This window comes from Aquarana catesbeiana, linkage group LG09 (assembly GCF_042186555.1).
Source record: "Aquarana catesbeiana isolate 2022-GZ linkage group LG09, ASM4218655v1, whole genome shotgun sequence".
In the NCBI taxonomy this organism is placed as follows: Eukaryota; Metazoa; Chordata; class Amphibia; order Anura; family Ranidae; genus Aquarana; species Aquarana catesbeiana.
In genome coordinates this window covers 316,458,895-316,478,101 of record NC_133332.1, presented here as the reverse complement: position 1 = coordinate 316,478,101, position 19,207 = coordinate 316,458,895, and the positions used below count along the sequence as shown (strand labels likewise).

Genomic DNA, 19,207 nt, shown 5'->3' with positions numbered 1-19,207 from the left:
TCAGACTTCCTCCTCTCATTCAGCCATCTATTGTATCACACAGCTCAGTATACGATGTAAGGTGATCCGACTACAAAGGCGTGTCTACAGAGCCGCATGGATGACGTCTGCCCGTAGCTCCTCCCCCTTTTACCGGACTCTTCCATTCCTGACACACAGGGGTGTCCAACTTTACATTAGCGACGTTTTCCCTTCTTAGAGCGCCGTGTGCCTTTTTATTCCGCACAGCAGAGCTTTGTATGATGATAATAAAGGAGAAAACTCACATCTGACATGACCTTTACTTATAGAACTATGACAAATAAAGATAAAAGACAGGCCACTCCCCCCCCCCCTTCTTGTATAAGGAGTCCGGGAATGGTTGAGTCCGTCTCCATGGTGACCAGTTGTTGTGTCCAGGACAGCAGAGGAATTGCAGGTTAGTGATCAGATCTTCATGATTTATAATATAGAATAATAGAGGATGATAGAGATTGTACACTCTGTGATCTCCACCATCTCACATAGAGACACTAAAGGCAGAACTTTTCTTTCTGGATAGAATAATGGAGGGTTAGAGCCTGGTCTGTGTCCCCATTGGGGAGATTTACCTTCACTTCCTGTCCCACAGACACAACAGGAAGTGAGGAGAGAGCCCTCCAAAGCAGTTGTCCCCACAACGTAGAACTATAGGCAAAAGTTTATTTATTTTTTGGCATCTGTGTCCCCATTGGGGAGATTTTCCTTCACTTCCTGTCCCATAGACACAACAGGAAGTGAGGAGAGAGCCCTCCAAAGCAGTTGTCACCAGAAAGTAGAACAACAGGCAATAGTCTATTTTTTTGCCATCTGTGTCCCCATTGGGGAGATTTACCATCACTTCCTGTCCCATAGACACAACAGGAAGTAAGAGGAAAACTCTGCAAAGTGAAGGAATCCCAGAACCAGTGTCCCCATTGGAAGATTTCCCTTCGCCTTCTGTCCCAGGAAGTGAGGGGTAATCCATCCAAAGCAGTTGTCCCCACAACGTAGAACTATAGGCAAAAGTTTATTTTTTGGCATCTGTGTCCCCATTGGGGAGATTTTCCTTCACTTCCTGTCCCATAGACACAACAGGAAGTGAGGGGAGATCCATCCAAAGCAGTTATACAGGGAAACGTTTATTTTTTTGTCATCTGTGTCCCCATTGGGGAGATTATCCTTTCACTTCCTGTCCCACAGTCACAACAGGAAGTGAGGAGAAATTCCTCTAAAGCGGTTGTCACCAGAAAATAGAACTATAGGCAAAAGTTTAAATTTTTTTGGCATCTGTGTCCCCATTGGGGAGATTATCTCTTCACTTCCTGTCCCATAGACACAACAGGAAGGGTGATGAGATCCATCTAAAGTGGTTGTCACCAGAAAGTAGAACAATAGGCAAAAGTTTATTCTTTTTGGCATCTGTGTCCCCATTGGGGAGCTTTTCCTGTCACTTCCTGTCCCATAGCCAAAACAGGAAGTGAGGGGAAATCCATCCAAAGCAGTTATACAGGGAAACGTTTATTTTTTTTTGTCATCTGTGTCCCCATTGGGGAGATTTTCCATCACTTCCTGTCCCATATTCACAACAGTGAGTGAGAGGGAAAACGCTGCAAAGTGAAGGAATCCCAGAACCAGTGTCCCCATTGGAAGATTTCCCTTCACTTCCTGTCCCACAGTCACAACAGGAAGTGAGGGAAGATCCCTCCGAAGCCTTTGCCACCAGAAAGTAGAACTATAGGAAAAAGTAAAATTTTTTTTGCCATCTGTGTCCCCATTGGGGAGATTTTTCTGTCACTTCCTGTCCCACAGTCACAACAGGAAGTGAGGGGAAATCCCTCCAAAGCAGTTGTCACCAGAACATAGAACTATAGGCAAATGTTTATTTGTTACCATTGGTGTCCCCCCCATTGGGGAGATTTCCCTGTCACATCCTGTCCCATAGTCACAACAGGAAGTGAGAGGAAATCCCTCCAAAGCAGTTGTCACCAGAAAGTAGAACTATAGGCAAAAGTTCAAAAGTTTTTTGTTTTTTTTTTTGCCATCTGTGTCCCTATTGGGGAGATTTTTTTCCTTTCACTTCCTGTCCCATAGACACAACAGGAAGTGAGGGGTAATCCATCTGTGTCCCCATTGGGTGATTTCCCTGTCGCTTCCTGTCCCATAGTCACAACAGGAAGTGAGAGGAAAACTCTGCAAAGTGAAGGAATCCCAGAACCAGTGTCCCCATTGGAAGATTTCTCTTCACTTCCTGTCCCACAGTCACAACAGGAAGTGAGGTGAGATCCCTCCAAAGCGGTTGTCACCATTGTCACCAGAACATAGAACTATAGGCAAATGTTTATTTGTTGCCATTGGTGTCCCCCCCCCCCATTGGGGAGATTTCCCTGTCACATCCTGTCCCATAGTCACAACAGGAAGTGAGAGGAAATCTCTGCAAATTAATGGAATCCCTTGGGACCCTCCCCCCCCCCTCCCATGGTCACCAGAACTAGTGTCCTCATTGGAAGATTTCCCCTTCTATTCCTGTTACGGTGACAACCCAAAATTTGGGATTATATTTTACTTTCTGTGTCCCTCTTCAAGAGGTCTTCCAGTGGGGACACCATTTCTGGGGACACCTATCCCCCCCCCTCTCACTTTGGGAGATTTCATTTAATTTCCTGTTTTGTCTTAGGTAGAGGAAGTGAAGGGGAAATATCTCTAATGGGACTCAGAGATATATTTAAAACAAATAATAACCTGGCAGAGGTTTTAACTCTTAACTTTCTGGTGGCAACTGCTTTGGGGGGGGGGGGGGGGATTTTCCCTCACTTCCTGTTGTGACTTTGGGACAGGAAGTGAAGGGAAATCTCCCCCAAGGCCAAAAGAGGAAGTGAGAGAAAATCAGAGGGAATACCAGAACTAGTGTCCCCATTGGAAGATTTCCCCCTCTATTCTTGTTCTGGTGACAACCCGAAAATCCCTTCATTCCTCGTGTTTCGCATTCTGGGGAGATTTCCCAATACTTCCTGTCCCAAAGGCCAAAACAGGAAGTGTAAGGAAAAGTGAGGTTGTCACCAGAACCAGTGTCCCCCATTGGAAGATCCCTCCTCTGTTCCTGTTCTGGTGACATATGGTGACCCTCCCCCTCACTTTGGTAGATTCCATCCCACTTCCTGTTGTGTCTCAGGAAACAGAAAATATATATACGTCATGTGACCTGTTGATTGGACGTTTCTATGAATATCCCCCTCAGGGCTCCGCCTCTCTTCCTGCAGCCATGTATAAGCTGGACCTCCCCGCAGATCCCAAAGAAACAGCAGCCATAGAAAGGAGACGAAATATGGAACAGCAAAGGCAAAGCCGGATCTTCAACGCAAAAGTCCGGACGATTGGGGTAGGTTGGCTCCTCCTCCTCCTGAATTATGGCCCCTCCCCCCCCTACCATCTGATCCTTTTTCTACCCGCTGTGCCCTGTGTAGGTGGACGTTCCCACGCTGGAGAGACAGATGGAAGAACGGAAGGCGATGGAGGGACTGGAGAGAGCCCGGGACCAAGCTTTCGGTGAGCCTTCCATGTTCATACGCTCAGCGGGCCAATCAGCAGCTTTCCTCTAACACTGAGGGGGGGGTTTGTTTATAAACATTCGTCGGGACGAACGTCAGAAACATTCGGGCAAGCTGGTTTAAACGTCCCCGTAATTTTTCCAATAGATGAATTCCTATGTAGTCAGCTCCATCTAGTGGCCAAATGCAGTATGTTCAGTATTTCCGAACGCTATGCCGAGTTTTGGCCACTAGATGGAGCTGACAATGTAGGAATTACTCTATTAAAAAAATTACGGGGGGAAAACTTCATCCAGCTGGCAGGAAATGTTTGCGACGCTCGACCAACGAATGTTTTTTATAAATCGGCCTCTTGTAGGAGTCGCTCTGCCGCCGCTCTTCTGCCCGCACCCAGAATGTAGCATTGTGCGGCTTTCAAGGCTGCGGCCATATTGGAGGAGGTTGGCAAGTTATCACAGGAACAGCTCTTACCTGTTCTGAAAAGCAATCCGCTGTGAATCACTTTTCAGAGAATGTTGGTCAGGTTGACGTCGCCCTCCCTTTGGCTCCATTCACACCAGGCTGTTTTTTTCCGAAATCGCGGGGCGGAATCAGAAATTCAGAATCGCTGCAAAAAACGTGCGACGCGTTTTGCGATGTCATATTTCTTCGATAGCATCGTAAAACGCGTATTTTTGCTGCGATTCTGAATCGCGGGGGGGACGTGTGTCGCCCCCCCCCCCAAAAGAAGTTCTGGAACTTTTGCGTGACTTGCGTCCTACTATTTTGTTTGCGCAATTTTTTGCGCCAACTTTGTCGCGAGGCAATCGCAGCAAAATCGGATGCCATTGAGAAACAGTGGCGTCGGAAAACGCGTCACGCATTTTTGCTGCAATTCTGAATCGTGGGGGGACGTGTGTCGCCCAAAAGAAGTTTCCAGAACTTTTGTGGGACGTGCGTCCCACAATAGTGTTTGTGCCATTTTTGCGCCAATTTGATGTGTCAAAAATTGCGGCAAAAAAAAAAAAGTCGCACCGTGACAAGGAGTTTCCAGAACTTTTGTGGGACATGCGTCCCACGATTTTGTTTGCGCCAATTTGACGTGCGAGAGTCGCGGCAAAAAAATAATCGCGTCGCAAAACGCGTCACACAGTTTTGCCGTTTTATTCTGAATCGCTAGTGTTTGCGATGCCATATTTCTTGATGGCACCCCAAAACGCAGTGCGATTTATTTATTTATTTATTTATTTATTTTGCCAAGACAGCTTGTGGCGGAATCGCGCAAAACAAAATAGCAAGACACGCGTTCCCCCCCCCCCCCAAAGACATTCCAGAACTTTTGCGTGGCATGCGTCCTACGATTTTGTTTGCACAATTTTTGCGGCCATTTGTCCTGCGAAAATTGCGGCAAAAATCGCACCGTGTTTGGGGGTGCCATTGAGAAATAATGTAAGGGGGTGTTAGTAACGGCCCCCCCAAACACAGAGCCCTCTCCCAGCACCTGATTGCTTGCAGTGCATTTCTAGTATTGGTGCATCCACAACTTTAGTGCGATGTCAGCCCATCCCCCACTGAAACGCATGTGAATTACACAAGAATGAGGTGCACTTCATAGTGTGAACCTGGGAGCAAAGAAATGCCAATAAATGTGAGCCATACAGGGTCCCCATCAGATTCCCCCCTTACATCAGAGTCCCCATCAGAGTTCCCCCTTACATCAGGGTCCCCATCAGAGTTCCCCCTTACATCAGTGTCCCCCTTACATCAGTGTCCCCATCAGAGTTCCCCCTTACATCAGAGTCCCCATCAGAGTTCCCCCTTACATCAGGGTCCCCATCAGAGTTCCCCCTTACATCAGGGTCCCCATCAGAGTTCCCCCTTACATCCGTGTCCCCATCAGAGTTCCCCCTTACATCCGTGTCCCCATCAGAGTTCCCCCCTTACATCCGTGTCCCCATCAGAGTTCCCCCTTACATCCGTGTCCCCATCAGAGTTCCCCCTTACATCCGTGTCCCCATCAGAGTCCCCCCTTACATCGGTGTCCCCATCAGAGTTCCCCCTTACATCAGTGTCCCCATCAGAGTTCCCCCTTACATCAGTGTCCCCATCAGAGTTCCCCCTTACATCAGTGTCCCCATCAGAGCTCCCCCTTACATCAGTGTCCCCATCAGAGTTCCCCCTTACATCAGTGTCCCCATCAGAGTTCCCCCTTACATCAGTGTCCCCATCAGAGTTCCCCCTTACATCAGTGTCCCCATCAGAGCTCCCCCTTACATCAGTGTCCCCATCAGAGTTCCCCCTTACATCAGTGTCCCCATCAGAGCTCCCCCTTACATCAGTGTCCCCATCAGAGTTCCCCCTTACATCCGTGTCCCCATCAGAGTTCCCCCTTACATCAGTGTCCCCATCAGAGTTCCCCCTTACATCGGTGTCCCCATCAGAGTTCCCCCTTACATCAGTGTCCCCATCAGAGTTCCCCCCTTACATCCGTGTCCCCATCAGAGTTCCCCCTTACATCAGTGTCCCCATCAGAGTTCCCCCCTTACATCCGTGTCCCCATCAGAGTTCCCCCCTTACATCAGTGTCCCCATCAGAGTTCCCCCTTACATCAGTGTCCCCATCAGAGTTCCCCCTTACATCAGTGTCCCCATCAGAGTTCCCCCTTACATCCGTGTCCCCATCAGAGTTCCCCCTTACATCCGTGTCCCCATCAGAGCCCCCCCTACATCAGTGTCCCCATCAGAGTTCCCCCTTACATCCGTGTCCCCATCAGAGCCCCCCCTACATCAGTGTCCCCATCAGAGTTCCCCCTTACATCAGTGTCCCCATCAGAGTTCCCCCTTACATCCGTGTCCCCATCAGAGTTCCCCCTTACTAGGAGGAGGGAAAATATGTGGGGGGACATGTGCTAGGATAGGGGATTGGGGGAGGGGAATTTGTGTTGGAAGAGGGGATTTGTGCTTGGAGGGGGAATTTGAGGGGTTTTTCTATGAAAGTAATATGGTAGTGGGAAAATATATATTTTCTTTGGGGGGGGGGGGTTATATGTGTAGGAGGGGAAATTGGGGAGTGGGGGGGTATGTGTTAGGATGGTGGATTGGGAGAGGGGATTTTGTGTTGGAAGGGGGTCTTTGGAATGGGGGGGGGGGGGGGGATTTGTGTTAGAGGGGGAATTTGAGGGGTATGGCTATGAAAGTAATATGGTAGTGGGAAAATATATATTTTCTTTGGGGGGTGTACGTGCTAGGATGGTGCATTGGGAGAGGGGAATTTGTGTTGGAGGGGACATTTTTTTTTTTTGTACACAGAGAGAGGATTTGAGCTCCCCCAGGTGGTGGGGGGGGGGGAGATTTGTGCTTGGAAGGGGGATTTGGAATGGGGGGGTGATTTGTGCTTGGAGGGGACATTTTTTTTTGTACACAGAGGATTTGAGCTCCCCCAGGTGGGGGGGGGGGGAGATTTGTGCTGGGAGGGGGGATTTGGAATGGGGGGGTGATTTGTGCTTGGAGGGGACATTTTTTTTTGTACACAGAGGATTTGAGCTCCCCCAGGTGGGGGGGGGAGATTTGTGCTGGAGGGGGGATTTGGAATGGGGGGGTGATTTGTGCTTGGAGGGGACATTTTTTTTTTTGTACACAGAGAGAGGATTTGAGCTCCCCCAGGTGGTGGGGGGGGGGGAGATTTGTGCTTGGAAGGGGGATTTGGAATGGGGGGGGTGATTTGTGCTTGGAGGGGACATTTTTTTTTTGTACACAGAGGATTTGAGCTCCCCCAGGTGGGGGGGGGAGATTTGTGCTGGAGGGGGGATTTGGAATGGGGGGGTGATTTGTGCTTGGAGGGGACATTTTTTTTTTTGTACACAGAGAGAGGATTTGAGCTCCCCCAGGTGGGGGGGGGGGGATTTGTGCTGGGAGGGGGGATTTCAGCAGGGGACAGATTTCTACTGGGAGGAGGGGGAATTGTTAGGGGATGAGCATGCAGATTAGCGCTCAATTTTTTTTTTTTTGGGGGGGGGGGGGGATTTGGCACGTTGGCTCCGGTCCCTAAATGACCTTGTCCCGGCACTGCCCCCGATCTTTTGGATCTGACATTTGTATTAATGGATGTATGAACCTTGTATTGCAGACGCGGACAGACAGCGGTGCGATAAGATCGCCATGATGCTGGAACAAAGGGAGAGTCAGATCGCCCGGGATCTGGATAAAGCCGTGCTGCAATTCAGAGAGCAGCACCAGCAGCCCGAGACCAGGAGGGAATATGACCTGTACGACCCGGACGCCCTGAAGAAGGAGCGGCCCGCCCGAGTCGGCGACCACGATCCCCGCTGTGGGCCCGCCAGCCTACAGAAGCTTGCTGGAGAAGACCTGAGTGAGAAGGAGAGAAAGAAGCTGCAGACGGAGCTTTCTAGGAAGTGGTTGTCAGAGCAGAAAGAAGAGAGGAAGAGGAGCGAGGCGCAGAAAAAATACGCCGGTCAGTTGGAATGAGGCGTGGAAACATTTAGTCCCCGGTTCACACCGATGCGATGCAGGATTCGCTGCGTTTCCACCGCATTGCACTGCAAGGCAATCACACGGCGTCCATGCGATCTGCTACGGGTGTCAATGTTAGATTGACGACGCCCCCTGAAAAACAGATCGCAAAACGCAGTGCCAGAATCGCGTAGGTGTGATGCAATTTAGGCTGGGTCCACACTGATGAGGGAACCACCACGATTCTTGTGCTGGTTCCCGCATCGCATCGGACTCGCAGGCAGTTCACACTCACTGCGGGTGTCAATGTAAATGTTAATGACATCCCCCTCCAAATCGGAAGGGAATCGAATCGCATGAGTCTGAACACCCATACAAACTGTATGGCTGAATTTGCATTGCACAGACATCACATGCGATGTGCACAGCAATCTAATGTGAACCATTTGAACCCAGCCTCAGGTGCAGGAAAAAAAAAAAGTGTCCTGCACCATTATGGTGCGGACGCGATGCGATGCAGTTTGAGCAATACAAAATGTATGGATCAAATTGCACCGCACAGACACCGCATGTGATGTGCATAGGAATGCGGTGCGATTCCTGTGCGAATGACATGCAGCATCCCGCACCGCACAAGTGTGAACCCAGGCTTAAAGCCTAACTACACATTTTAATGTCCCTTTAAATAATTTGAGCAATGCCCAAACCCAGGTGCGCTTGCTGGGGGCGCTGTATTCCCCCTAACAGCCATTCACAGGGAGCTTTGTATTCTATGAATGAATACAAAGTCTCCTCTGATTGGCTGAGGTGAAGAACAGGATATCATTCGCTCACCTTTCCACCTCAGCCATATACAGTATACAGCTCTGTGTTCCGGCTGTAGGAGAAGAACTTTCTGTCCCCCTCCCTGAACAAAATATTGTCGGGCTGAGTGCTGCTCAGCCATTCACAGACAGCTTTGTATTCTATGAATGAATACAAAGCCTCCTCTGACTGGCTGAGGAGGAGAATGTGATATAATTTGCTCACCTTTTCCAACTCAGCCATATACAGTATACAGCTCTGTGTTCCAACAGTAGGAGGAGAACTTTCTGTTCCACCTCCCGGAGCAAAATAGAATTGGGCTGAGTGCTGCTCAGCCATTGACAGACAGCTTTGTATTCTATGAATGAATACAAAGCCTCCTCTGACTGGCTGAGGAGGAGAACGTGATATCATTTGCTCCCCTTTCCACCTCAGCCATATACTGTATACAGCTCTGTGTTCCAACAGTAGGAGGAGAACTTTCTGTCCCCCTCCCAGAGCAAAATAGAATTGGGTTGAGTGCTGATCAGCCATTCACAGACAGCTTTGTATTCTATGAATGAATACAAAGCCTCCTCTGACTGGCTGAGGAGGAGAATGTGATATAATTTGCTCACCTTTTCCAACTCAGCCATATACAGTATACAGCTCTGTGTTCCAACAGTAGGAGGAGAACTTTCTGTTCCACCTCCCGGAGCAAAATAGAATTGGGCTGAGTGCTGCTCAGCCATTGACAGACAGCTTTGTATTCTATGAATGAATACAAAGCCTCCTCTGACTGGCTGAGGAGGAGAACGTGATATCATTTGCTCCCCTTTCCACCTCAGCCATATACTGTATACAGCTCTGTGTTCCAACAGTAGGAGGAGAACTTTCTGTCCCCCTCCCAGAGCAAAATAGAATTGGGTTGAGTGCTGATCAGCCATTCACAGACAGCTTTGTATTCTATGAATGAATACAAAGCCTCCTCTGACTGGCTGAGGAGGAGAATGTGATATAATTTGCTCACCTTTTCCAACTCAGCCATATACAGTATACAGCTCTGTGTTCCAACAGTAGGAGGAGAACTTTCTGTTCCACCTCCCGGAGCAAAATAGAATTGGGCTGAGTGCTGCTCAGCCATTTACAGACAGCTTTGTATTCTATGAATGAATACAAAGCCTCCTTTGACTGGCTGAGGAGGAGAATGTGATATCATTTACTCCCCTTTCCACCAATCGGAGGAAGTTTTGTATTCATTCATAGATTACAAAGCTTACCGTGAACTGCTAAGCAGCATTTAGCTTGACTCTATTTTGTTCCGGGAGGGAAAGTTCTCATCCCAATGCCGAAACACAGCGCTGTACACTGTATAGCTAAGGCTACATACAGGTAAAGCAGAGCGCACAACAAGTTCACCTATCAGTGCAGCAAATAGTTTATGTGGACCTCCTTGGCCTTAGTTTGGGCCTCCTTGGCCTTCATTTTGGGCTTCCTTGGCCTTTGTTTGGGCTTCCTTGGCCTTTGTTTGGGCTTCCTTGGCCTTAGTTTGGGCCTCCTTGGCCTTCATTTTGGGCTTCCTTGGCCTTTGTTTGGGCTTCCTTGGCCTTAGTTTGGGCCTCCTTGGCCTTTGTTTTGGGCTTCCTTGGCCTTTGTTTTGGGCTTCCTTGGCCTTTGTTTGGGTCTCCTTGGCCTTTGTTTGGGCCTCCTTGGCCTTAGTTTGGGCCTCCTTGGCCTTAGTTTGGGCCTCCTTGGCTTTAGTTTGGGTCTCCTTGGCCTTAGTTTGGGCCTCCTTGGCCTTTGGGCTTCCTTGGTCTTTGTTTGGGTCTCCTTGGCCTTAGTTTGGGCAAACAAGTGGCAACCACCCCAACCTATAACTGGCCTTTGCAGCAAGGTGCACATAGAAGAGCAACACATGTAACAAACAAAAAGTTTTACCAGCACATTTACCAGCCAGCCTGCAAAACAACCGAATTAGTCCTGCCTAACAGTCGTTAAAACAGATGGTTTTGTTTGCTTATGAATGATCTTGGACTATGTGCACTTCCCAGATGAATTATATGATAAGAAGAGGGTGGAGCTGGATGAGAGAGCGCTGCATCTGACCAAGATGGAGGAGGAATGCCGAAAGGCTGTGAATATGGCCGTCACTAACATCAACCAAGCGCTGGTAAGTCGCACAGACCGCAGAATCCTGATCAGGGTTTTTTTTTTTTTAAATAACAAACATGCTATAGCTGAATGGTTTGCACAGAGTGGCCCTGAACCTCCTCTTCCAGGGTCCCTCACTGGCACTCTAAGCTCCTCTTCTCAGTGCACCACCATATGAAGCTGCTTCCTATGGGGTGCACCTGCAGGCTTGCTCCCATGCCAGGCTGTGCGTGTCTATAGACACAGAAAGTGCGGTTCAGCCCCCACCCCTCGCTTCCTCCTCACAGGATTTGTTTGACAGAAGCAAAAGTAGATGGCTTCCGCTGCTGCCTCTGTCCTGTGAGGGGAAAGAGAGACCAGCGCCGCTGGAGACAGGGCACAGTGCTGGGGACAGGCACAAGGCTGGGGATGGGCACAAGGCTGGAGATGGGCACAAGGCTGGAGATGGGCACAGGGCTGGGGACGGGCACAGTGCTGGGGATGAGCACAGTGCTGGGGACGGGCACAGGGCTGAGGACGGGCACAGGGCTGGGGATGGGCACAGCGCTGGGGATGGGCACAGCGCTGGGGACGGGCACATCGCTGGGGATGGGCACAGCGCTGGAGATGGGCACAGGGCTGAAGACGGGCACAGCGCTGGGGACGGGCACAGGGCTGGCGATGGGCACAGGGCTGGCGATGGGCACAGGGCTGGAGACGGGCACAGCGCTGGAGACGGGCACAGCGCAGGATCGAGTGAGGACTCAGGTAAGTATAAAGGGGTGAGGGGGTGATACTTCCACTGGAACATTTTTTTACTTTAATTCAGGGATTGCATTGAAGTGATATTAAAGCCCTTTCTATTTTTTCTTTTTAAATAACAAACACATCATACTTACCTGCTCTGTGTAATGGTTTTGCACAGAGCAGCCCCGATCCTCCTCTTCTGGGGTCCCTCGCTGGCGCTCTTGGCCTCTCCCTCCTGTCCCCAGAGCAAGCAGCTTGCAATAGGGGCACCCAAGAAGGCTCGTTCACGACCCGCAGCTCTGCATGTCCATTCACACATAGAGCCGTGGCTTGGCCCTGCCCCCTCTTTCTCCTCATTGGCTGCGATTGACAGCAGCGGGAGCCAATGACTCCTGCTGCTGTTTCAGCCAATGAGGAGGGAGAATGCTTGGAGAGCTGATAAGGCTGTATTGATGTGCCCTGATAAAGCTGCACTGATGAGGCTGCACTGATGAGGTGGCACCGATGGGCACTGACAGGTAGCACCGATGGGCACTAAAAGGCTGCACTGATAAGATGACACTGATAGGAGGTAATGACAGGCAGCACTGATGGGCAATGACAGGCAGATCAGGGCTGGTGGGTGGGGCCAGCAGGTTGCCCCCACCCACCAGCCCTGATCTGCCCGTCATTGCCCATCAGTGCTGCCTGTCATTGCCCCCTATCAGTGCTGTCTTATCAGTGCAGCCTTTTAGTGCCTCAGTACTCACGGTCCTGATACAGGTAGTGGGGGGAGTTATGCAAATATCAAACCACCTTGATGGGTGGATATCAGTCTGGAGAAGTGGGTGTTCCTAGGCAGACTAAATTTGCATACAGAGCACCCTAGGTCAGGGGGAAGCAACCAGCAGCCCTCCAGCTGCTGTGGAACTACGTTTCCCATGAGGCATTGCAAGGCTGGCAATTCCAGAGGCATGATGGGGCTTGTAGTTCTGCAACAGCTGGAGGGGCCCCAGGTTGCCTCCCTCTGCTCTAGGTAATGCTGAGCCTCCATGAACAAACTGAAATCCAATGAATGAAAGGGGGTTAGCCAGGGAATGGTCAGGCTGGGGAGGAAAGGGCTGGATGAAGTCAAATCAATGTGTATATGGGCACCAGGCAGGTCTCTACATTATAATGCAGAATTTCATACAACACAACATTCATCAATTGCATGGATTGGATAATACAGTTTTAGCAATTTAGCATGGCGGGAGACGGGTTCCTTTATTACCGACCTCTGTCTGTATCGCCTACCTAGGCCATGGAGTCGTCGGAGCGCAGGAAGCTGGAGAAGCAACAGGAAGAAGAAAATAATTTTGCGGAGATCTACAACCACCTGACCGGCGACATACTGACGGAGAACCCAGCCATGGCCGCTAGCAGCTACGGGCCGCACCGCGTTGTACCGGATCGCTGGAAAGGCATGAGCCCCGAGCAACTCAAATCCATCCTGGAAATCCAGGAGCAGCAACAGCAGGAGAAACAGGTGGAGTGACCAATCACTGTCATGTTTACTGCTAAACAAAAAACCAATCACATCGCGGCTTTTGCTAAAATTGTTTCGCCGATTTGGGCTCGGTTCACACGGCCACAACTTGGTATGCGACTTGGAAGGTTCAAAGTCCCATGACAAGTCGCACCCCATTAACATATAAAGTACATCCAGAAAGTATTCACAGCGCTTCACTTTATCCACATTTTGTTATGTTACAGCTTTATTCCAAAATGGATTCAATTATTTTCCTCAAAATTCTACAAACAATCCCCCATAATGACAACGTGAGAGAAGTTTGTTTGAAATCTTTCCAAATTTACTAAAAATTAAAAATTAAAAAACTCCCATGTACATAAGTATCGCAGGCTCCTCCCATCTACATAAGTATCGCAGGCTCCTCCCATGTACATAAGTATCACAGGCTCCTCCCATGTACATAAGTATCACAGGCTCCTCCCATGAACATAAGTATCACAGGCTCCTCCCATGAACATAAGTATCACAGGCTCCTCCCATGTACATAAGTATCACAGGCTCCTCCCATGTACATAACTATCACAGGCTCCTCCCATGTACATAAGTATCACAGGCTCCTCCCATGTACATAACTATCACAGGCTCCTCCCATGTACATAAGTATCACAGGCTCCTCCCATGAACATAAGTATCACAGGCTCCTCCCATGAACATAAGTATCACAGGCTCCTCCCATGTACATAAGTATCACAGGCTCCTCCCATGTACATAAGTATCACAGGCTCCTCCCATGTACATAAGTATCACAGGCTCCTCCCATGTACATAACTATCACAGGCTCCTCCCATGTACATAACTATCACAGGCTCCTCTCATGTACATAAGTATCACAGGCTCCTCCCATGTACATAAGTATCACAGGCTCCTCCCATGTACATAAGTATCGCAGGCTCCTCCCATGTACATAAGTATCATAGGCTCCTCCCATGAACATAAGTATCACAGGCTCCTCCCATGAACATAAGTATCACAGGCTCCTCCCATGAACATAAGTATCACAGGCTCCTCCCCTGTACATAAGTATCACAGGCTCCTCCCATGAACATAAGTATCACAGGCTCCTCCCATGTACATAAGTATCACAGACTCCTCCCATGTACATAAGTATCACAGACTCCTATTGCCATTTTAATAGGGTCTCTACCTAAAGAAAAAAAAAAAAAATATATATATATATCACACATACAGTATCTCACAAAAGTAAGTACACCCCTCAGTCACATTTTTATAAATCTTTTCTTCTATCTTTTCATGTGACAACACTGAAGAAATGACACTTGTCTACAATGTAAAGTAGTGAGTGTACAGCTTGTATAACAGTGTAAATTTGCTGTCCCCTCAAAATAACTCAACACACAGCCATTAATGTCTAAACCGCTGGCAACAAAAGTCAGTACACCCCTAAGGGAAAATGTCCAAATTGGGCCCAAAGTGTCAATATTTTGTGTGGTCACCATTATTTTCCAGCACTGCCTTAACCCTCTTGGACATGGAGGTCACCAGAGCTTCACAGGTTGTCACTGGAGTCCTCTTCCCCTCCTCCATGATGACATCACAGAGCTGGTGGATGTTAGAGACCTTGCGCTCCTCCACCTTCTGTTTGAGGATGTCCCACAGATGATCAATAGGGTTTAGGTCTGGAGACATGCTTGGCCAGTCCATCACCTTTACTCTCAGCTTCTTTAGCAAGGCAGTGGTTGTCTTGGAGGTGCGTTTGGGGTGGTTATCATGTTGGAATACTGCCCTGCGGCCCAGTCTCTGAAGGGAGGGGATCATGCTCTGCTTCAGTAGGTCACAGTACATGTTGGCATTCATGGTTCCCTCAATGATCTGTAGCCCCCCAGTGCCGGCAGCACTCATGCAGCCCCAGACCATGACACCCCCACCACCATGCTTGACTGTAGACAAGACACACTTGTCTTTGTCCTCCTCACCTGGTTGCCCCCACACACGCTTGTCACCATCTGAACCAAATCAGTTTATGTCTCAGTGCAAGGAACATGTTGACAAGAGGAGAGAGCAGAGTGACAGAGATGAAGTTATCAGTGTGCTGCTTCTCCTTCCACAAAGCACCCCAAGTTTCCAGTAATAATACACACGACCTTTGCATGTGGACTATATTGGATCATCCTGGAGTTCAGCTTTATAGGATAACAGATACAATTTTCTCATTCTGTTCTCAGAGGCTGAAGGAGGAAGAGAAGCGGGAAGAAGCGGAGTGGGACAGGCAGAGGATGCTGGCGGCTCGTGCTGCAATGACATTGGAGCAGCAGGAAGAGGAGCTGAACCGAGAGATCAGGAAGAGAATGGATCAGTACAACCAGCAGCTGAGCAGAGAGCAGAGGGCACAGTAAGTGGCTGTCACCGAGTCGGGTCTGGGTCAGCATACAGGGGGCTCCACACTAAGCAGGAGGAAGGTTAATGAGGATTTTAGGCTTGAATGTCCACACAATTGCAGCAGGGTAGAGGTGCTCAATAACAATCAATGAGGAATCAATGATACAAATGAAACTTGCAAAACATATTGGGGGAGGGGCGTGGCTGAGGCCACATTCATCTACATAATAATGCACTGGGTTCACCCCGCTCACCAAGGTCACAGACACAGGGCGAAACATGTCGGGGGAGGCGTGGCTGAGGCCACATTCATCTACATACTAATGCACTGGGTTGGTGAGCGTCGCCTTTCTGTCTCTTTGATAATGCGCTGAATGGTACACTGACGCCAACTCCCTTCACTGCAACCGGCGGAGAAATCTCTGTCTCGGCTTAGAGCGGAATCCATCATCCCAAATGAAACTTGCAGTACCGCTCTAAGTTGAGACAGAGATTTCTCCGCCGGTTGCAGTGAAGGGAATTGGCATCAGTGCACCATCCAGAGCCTTATCAAAGAGAAGGAAAGGCACCGCTCACCAACCCAGTGCATTAGTATGTAGATGAATATGGCCTCAGCCAGTGCAGCTCCAGCCAGCCCGCCCCCCCCCCCCCACCATCATGACATGTTTCACCCCGCTCACCAGGGCTTGGTCACAGACACAGGGCGAAACATGTCAGGGAGGTGGGGCTCCCGCTGCTGTCAATCACAGTAAGTGAGCTAATAAGTAGAAAGTAGGGGCGGGTCCAAGCCCTGTCTCTGTGAATGAACAAGCAGAGCAGCGGCTCGGGAGCAAGCCAATAAGGAAAAAGTAGGGGGGGGGTCCAAGCCCCATCTCTGTGAATGAACACGCAGAGCAGCGGCTCGGGAGCGAGCTGCTTGCTCTGGGGGCACCCGGCAGGAAGGAGGAGCCAGGAGCGCCAGCGGGGGGACCAGAGAAGAGGAGGATCGGGGCTACTCTGTACAAAACTAATACAGAGCAGGTAAGTATAAAAAAAAACTGCCTTTAATATCAGGTTAATCTTCCTGCTCTCAGGTAAGTGTCTGTATAGGAGGTGTGGGAAGACAGCTATCCTGAGAGTCTGCAGGAGCCGGACATTGCACCCGCCATCATTACACCCGGGTGCAATGCTCTGCGGGATCCTTAGAAAATAAATAATAAATGCACTTTTTTTTAATCTACAAAAGAAATGTGCATTTTATTTTATTTTTTAATTCAAAAGGTAAAAACTTATCCTTTAGGTATTTACTGTATCGGGGGTGGGGTGTCACAGACAGACATGTATCGGGGGTGGGGTGTCACAGACAGACATGTATCGGGGGTGGGGTGTCGTAGACATGTAACGGGGGTGGGGTGTCATAGACAGACATGTATCGGGGTTGGAGTGTCATAGACGGACATGTATCGGAGGTGGGGTGTCATAGACGGACATGTATCGGAGGTGGGGTGTCATAGACGGACATGTATCGGGGTTGGAGTGTCATAGACGGACATGTATCGGGGTTGGAGTGTCATAGACGGACATGTATCGGGGTTGGAGTGTCATAGACGGACATGTATCGGAGGTGGGGTGTCATAGACAGACATGTATCGGAGGTGGGGTGTCACAGACGTGTATCGGAGGTGGGGTGCCACAGACAGACATGTATCGGAGGTGGGGAGTCGTAGACAGACATGTATCGGGGGTGGGGTGTCGTAGACAGACATGTATCGGGGGTGGGGTGTCGTAGACAGACATGTATCGGGGGTGGGGTGTCGTAGACAGACATGTATCGGGGGTGGGGTGTCGTAAACAGACATGTATCGGGGGTGGTGTGTCATAGACAGACATGTATCGGAGGTGGGGTGTCATAGACAGACATGTATCGGAGGTGGGGTGTCATAGACAGACATGTATCGGAGGTGGGGTGTCATAGACAGACATGTATCGGAGGTGGGGTGTCATAGACAGACATGTATCGGGGGTGGGGTGTCGTAGACAGACATGTATCGGAGGTGGGGTGTCGTAGACAGACATGTATCGGGGGTGGGGTGTCGTAGACAGACATGTATCGGAGGTGGGGTGTCGTAGACAGTCATGTAACGGGGGTGGGGTGTCGTAGACAGACATGTATCGGGGGTGGGGTGTCGTAGACAGACATGTATCGGAGGTGGGGTGTCGTAGACAGACATGTATCGGGGGTGGGGTGTCGTAGACAGACATGTATCGGAGGTGGGTGTCGTAGACAGTCATGTAACGGGGGTGGGGTGTCACAGACGTGTATCGGAGGTGGGGTGCCACAGACGTGTATCGGGGGTGGGGTGTCGTAGACAGATATGTATCGGGGGTGGGGTGTCACAGACGTGTATCGGAGGTGGGATGTCATAGACAGGCATGTATCGGAGGTGGGTGTCGTAGACATTCATGTATCGGGGTGGGGTGTCGTAGACAGACATGTATCGGGGGTGGGGTGTCGTAGACAGACGTGTATCGGAGGTGGGATGTCATAGACAGACATGTATCGGAGGTGGGGTGTCACAGACGTGTATCGGAGGTGGGGTGGCACAGACAGACATGTATCGGGGGTGGGGTGTCACAGACGTGTATCGGAGGTGGGATGTCATAGACAGGCATGTATCGGAGGTGGGGTGTCGTAGACATTCATGTATCGGGGTGGGGTGTCGTAGACAGACATGTATCGGAGGTGGGGTGTCACAGATGTGTATCGGAGGTGGGGTGGCACAGACAGACATGTATCGGGGGTGGGGTGTCACAGACGTGTATCGGGGGTGGGGTGTCATAGACAGACATGTATTGGAGGTGGGGTGTCACAGACGTGTATCGGAGGTGGGGTGCCACAGACAGACATGTATCGGGGGGTGGGGTGTCACAGACGTGTATCGGGGGTGGGGTGTCGTAGACAGATATGTATCGGGGGTGGGGTGTCACAGACGTGTATCGGGGGTGGGGTGTCGTAGACAGACATGTATCGGGGGTGGGGTGTCACAGACGTGTATCGAGGGTGGGGTGTCGTAGACAGACATGTATCGGAGGTGGGATGTCATAGACAGACATGTATCGGAGGTGGGGTGTCACAGACGTGTATCGGGGGTGGGGTGTCGTAGACAGACGTGTATTCAGGAGATCACACTAAGAAATGATAAATGTATTTATTCGGCATATTTAGTGATGTCTTTGCTCTTTGTTATAAAAACAATAGACGGGGATCTTCTCTCAATATCATTATTTGTATCTTTTCCAGCCTGGAGTACCTGGAGAAAGTGATTTACACCAACAACCCCACCGCACATTATCACCGCCAGTTCAACACCACCAGCCGCTGAATAGGACCTCCTCCCCCTCCCCCGACGGGACGGCACCACTCCTGTGAAGGAATATAATAAGAGATTATATTAAAGATGTTATATCATCAGAAACATCCAATTCCTTTTATTTATTCTGTGATTTAGTGAGATCTAAGAACACGTTACAATCTGATTGTACAATTTATATTTGTACTGTGCGGTTGGCAGATGTAAAATGTAAAGTCCTGATTGGCTAAGAGTGTGAATGGAGGCGGGAGGCGGGATGACGTCACTGTGTACCACACAGGACTCGGCACCGGCTGCCTGGAAAGTAAATATCTC

At 49.8% G+C, this 19,207-nt stretch overlaps 1 protein-coding gene across 2 annotated transcripts; it reads left to right on the top strand.

Annotated features, from left to right (window-relative positions):
• Positions 1–143: 143 nt before the first annotated feature.
• On the top strand, positions 144–19,004 carry LOC141108790 (RIB43A-like with coiled-coils protein 2). 2 transcript variants are annotated; one of them, XM_073600719.1, is made up of 8 exons: positions 144–418; positions 3,258–3,376; positions 3,462–3,543; positions 7,650–7,994; positions 10,828–10,946; positions 12,933–13,160; positions 15,389–15,555; positions 18,823–19,004. In XM_073600719.1, the coding sequence occupies exons 1-8, from the start codon at positions 274–276 to the stop codon at positions 18,902–18,904; spliced, it is 1,287 nt and encodes a 428-aa protein (XP_073456820.1). In that variant the 5' UTR covers positions 144–273; the 3' UTR covers positions 18,905–19,004. The 2 variants fall into 2 exon arrangements, with proteins under 2 accessions (XP_073456820.1, XP_073456822.1); XM_073600721.1 differs by having other exon boundaries at positions 147–418; positions 3,236–3,376.
• Positions 19,005–19,207: the final 203 nt, after the last annotated feature.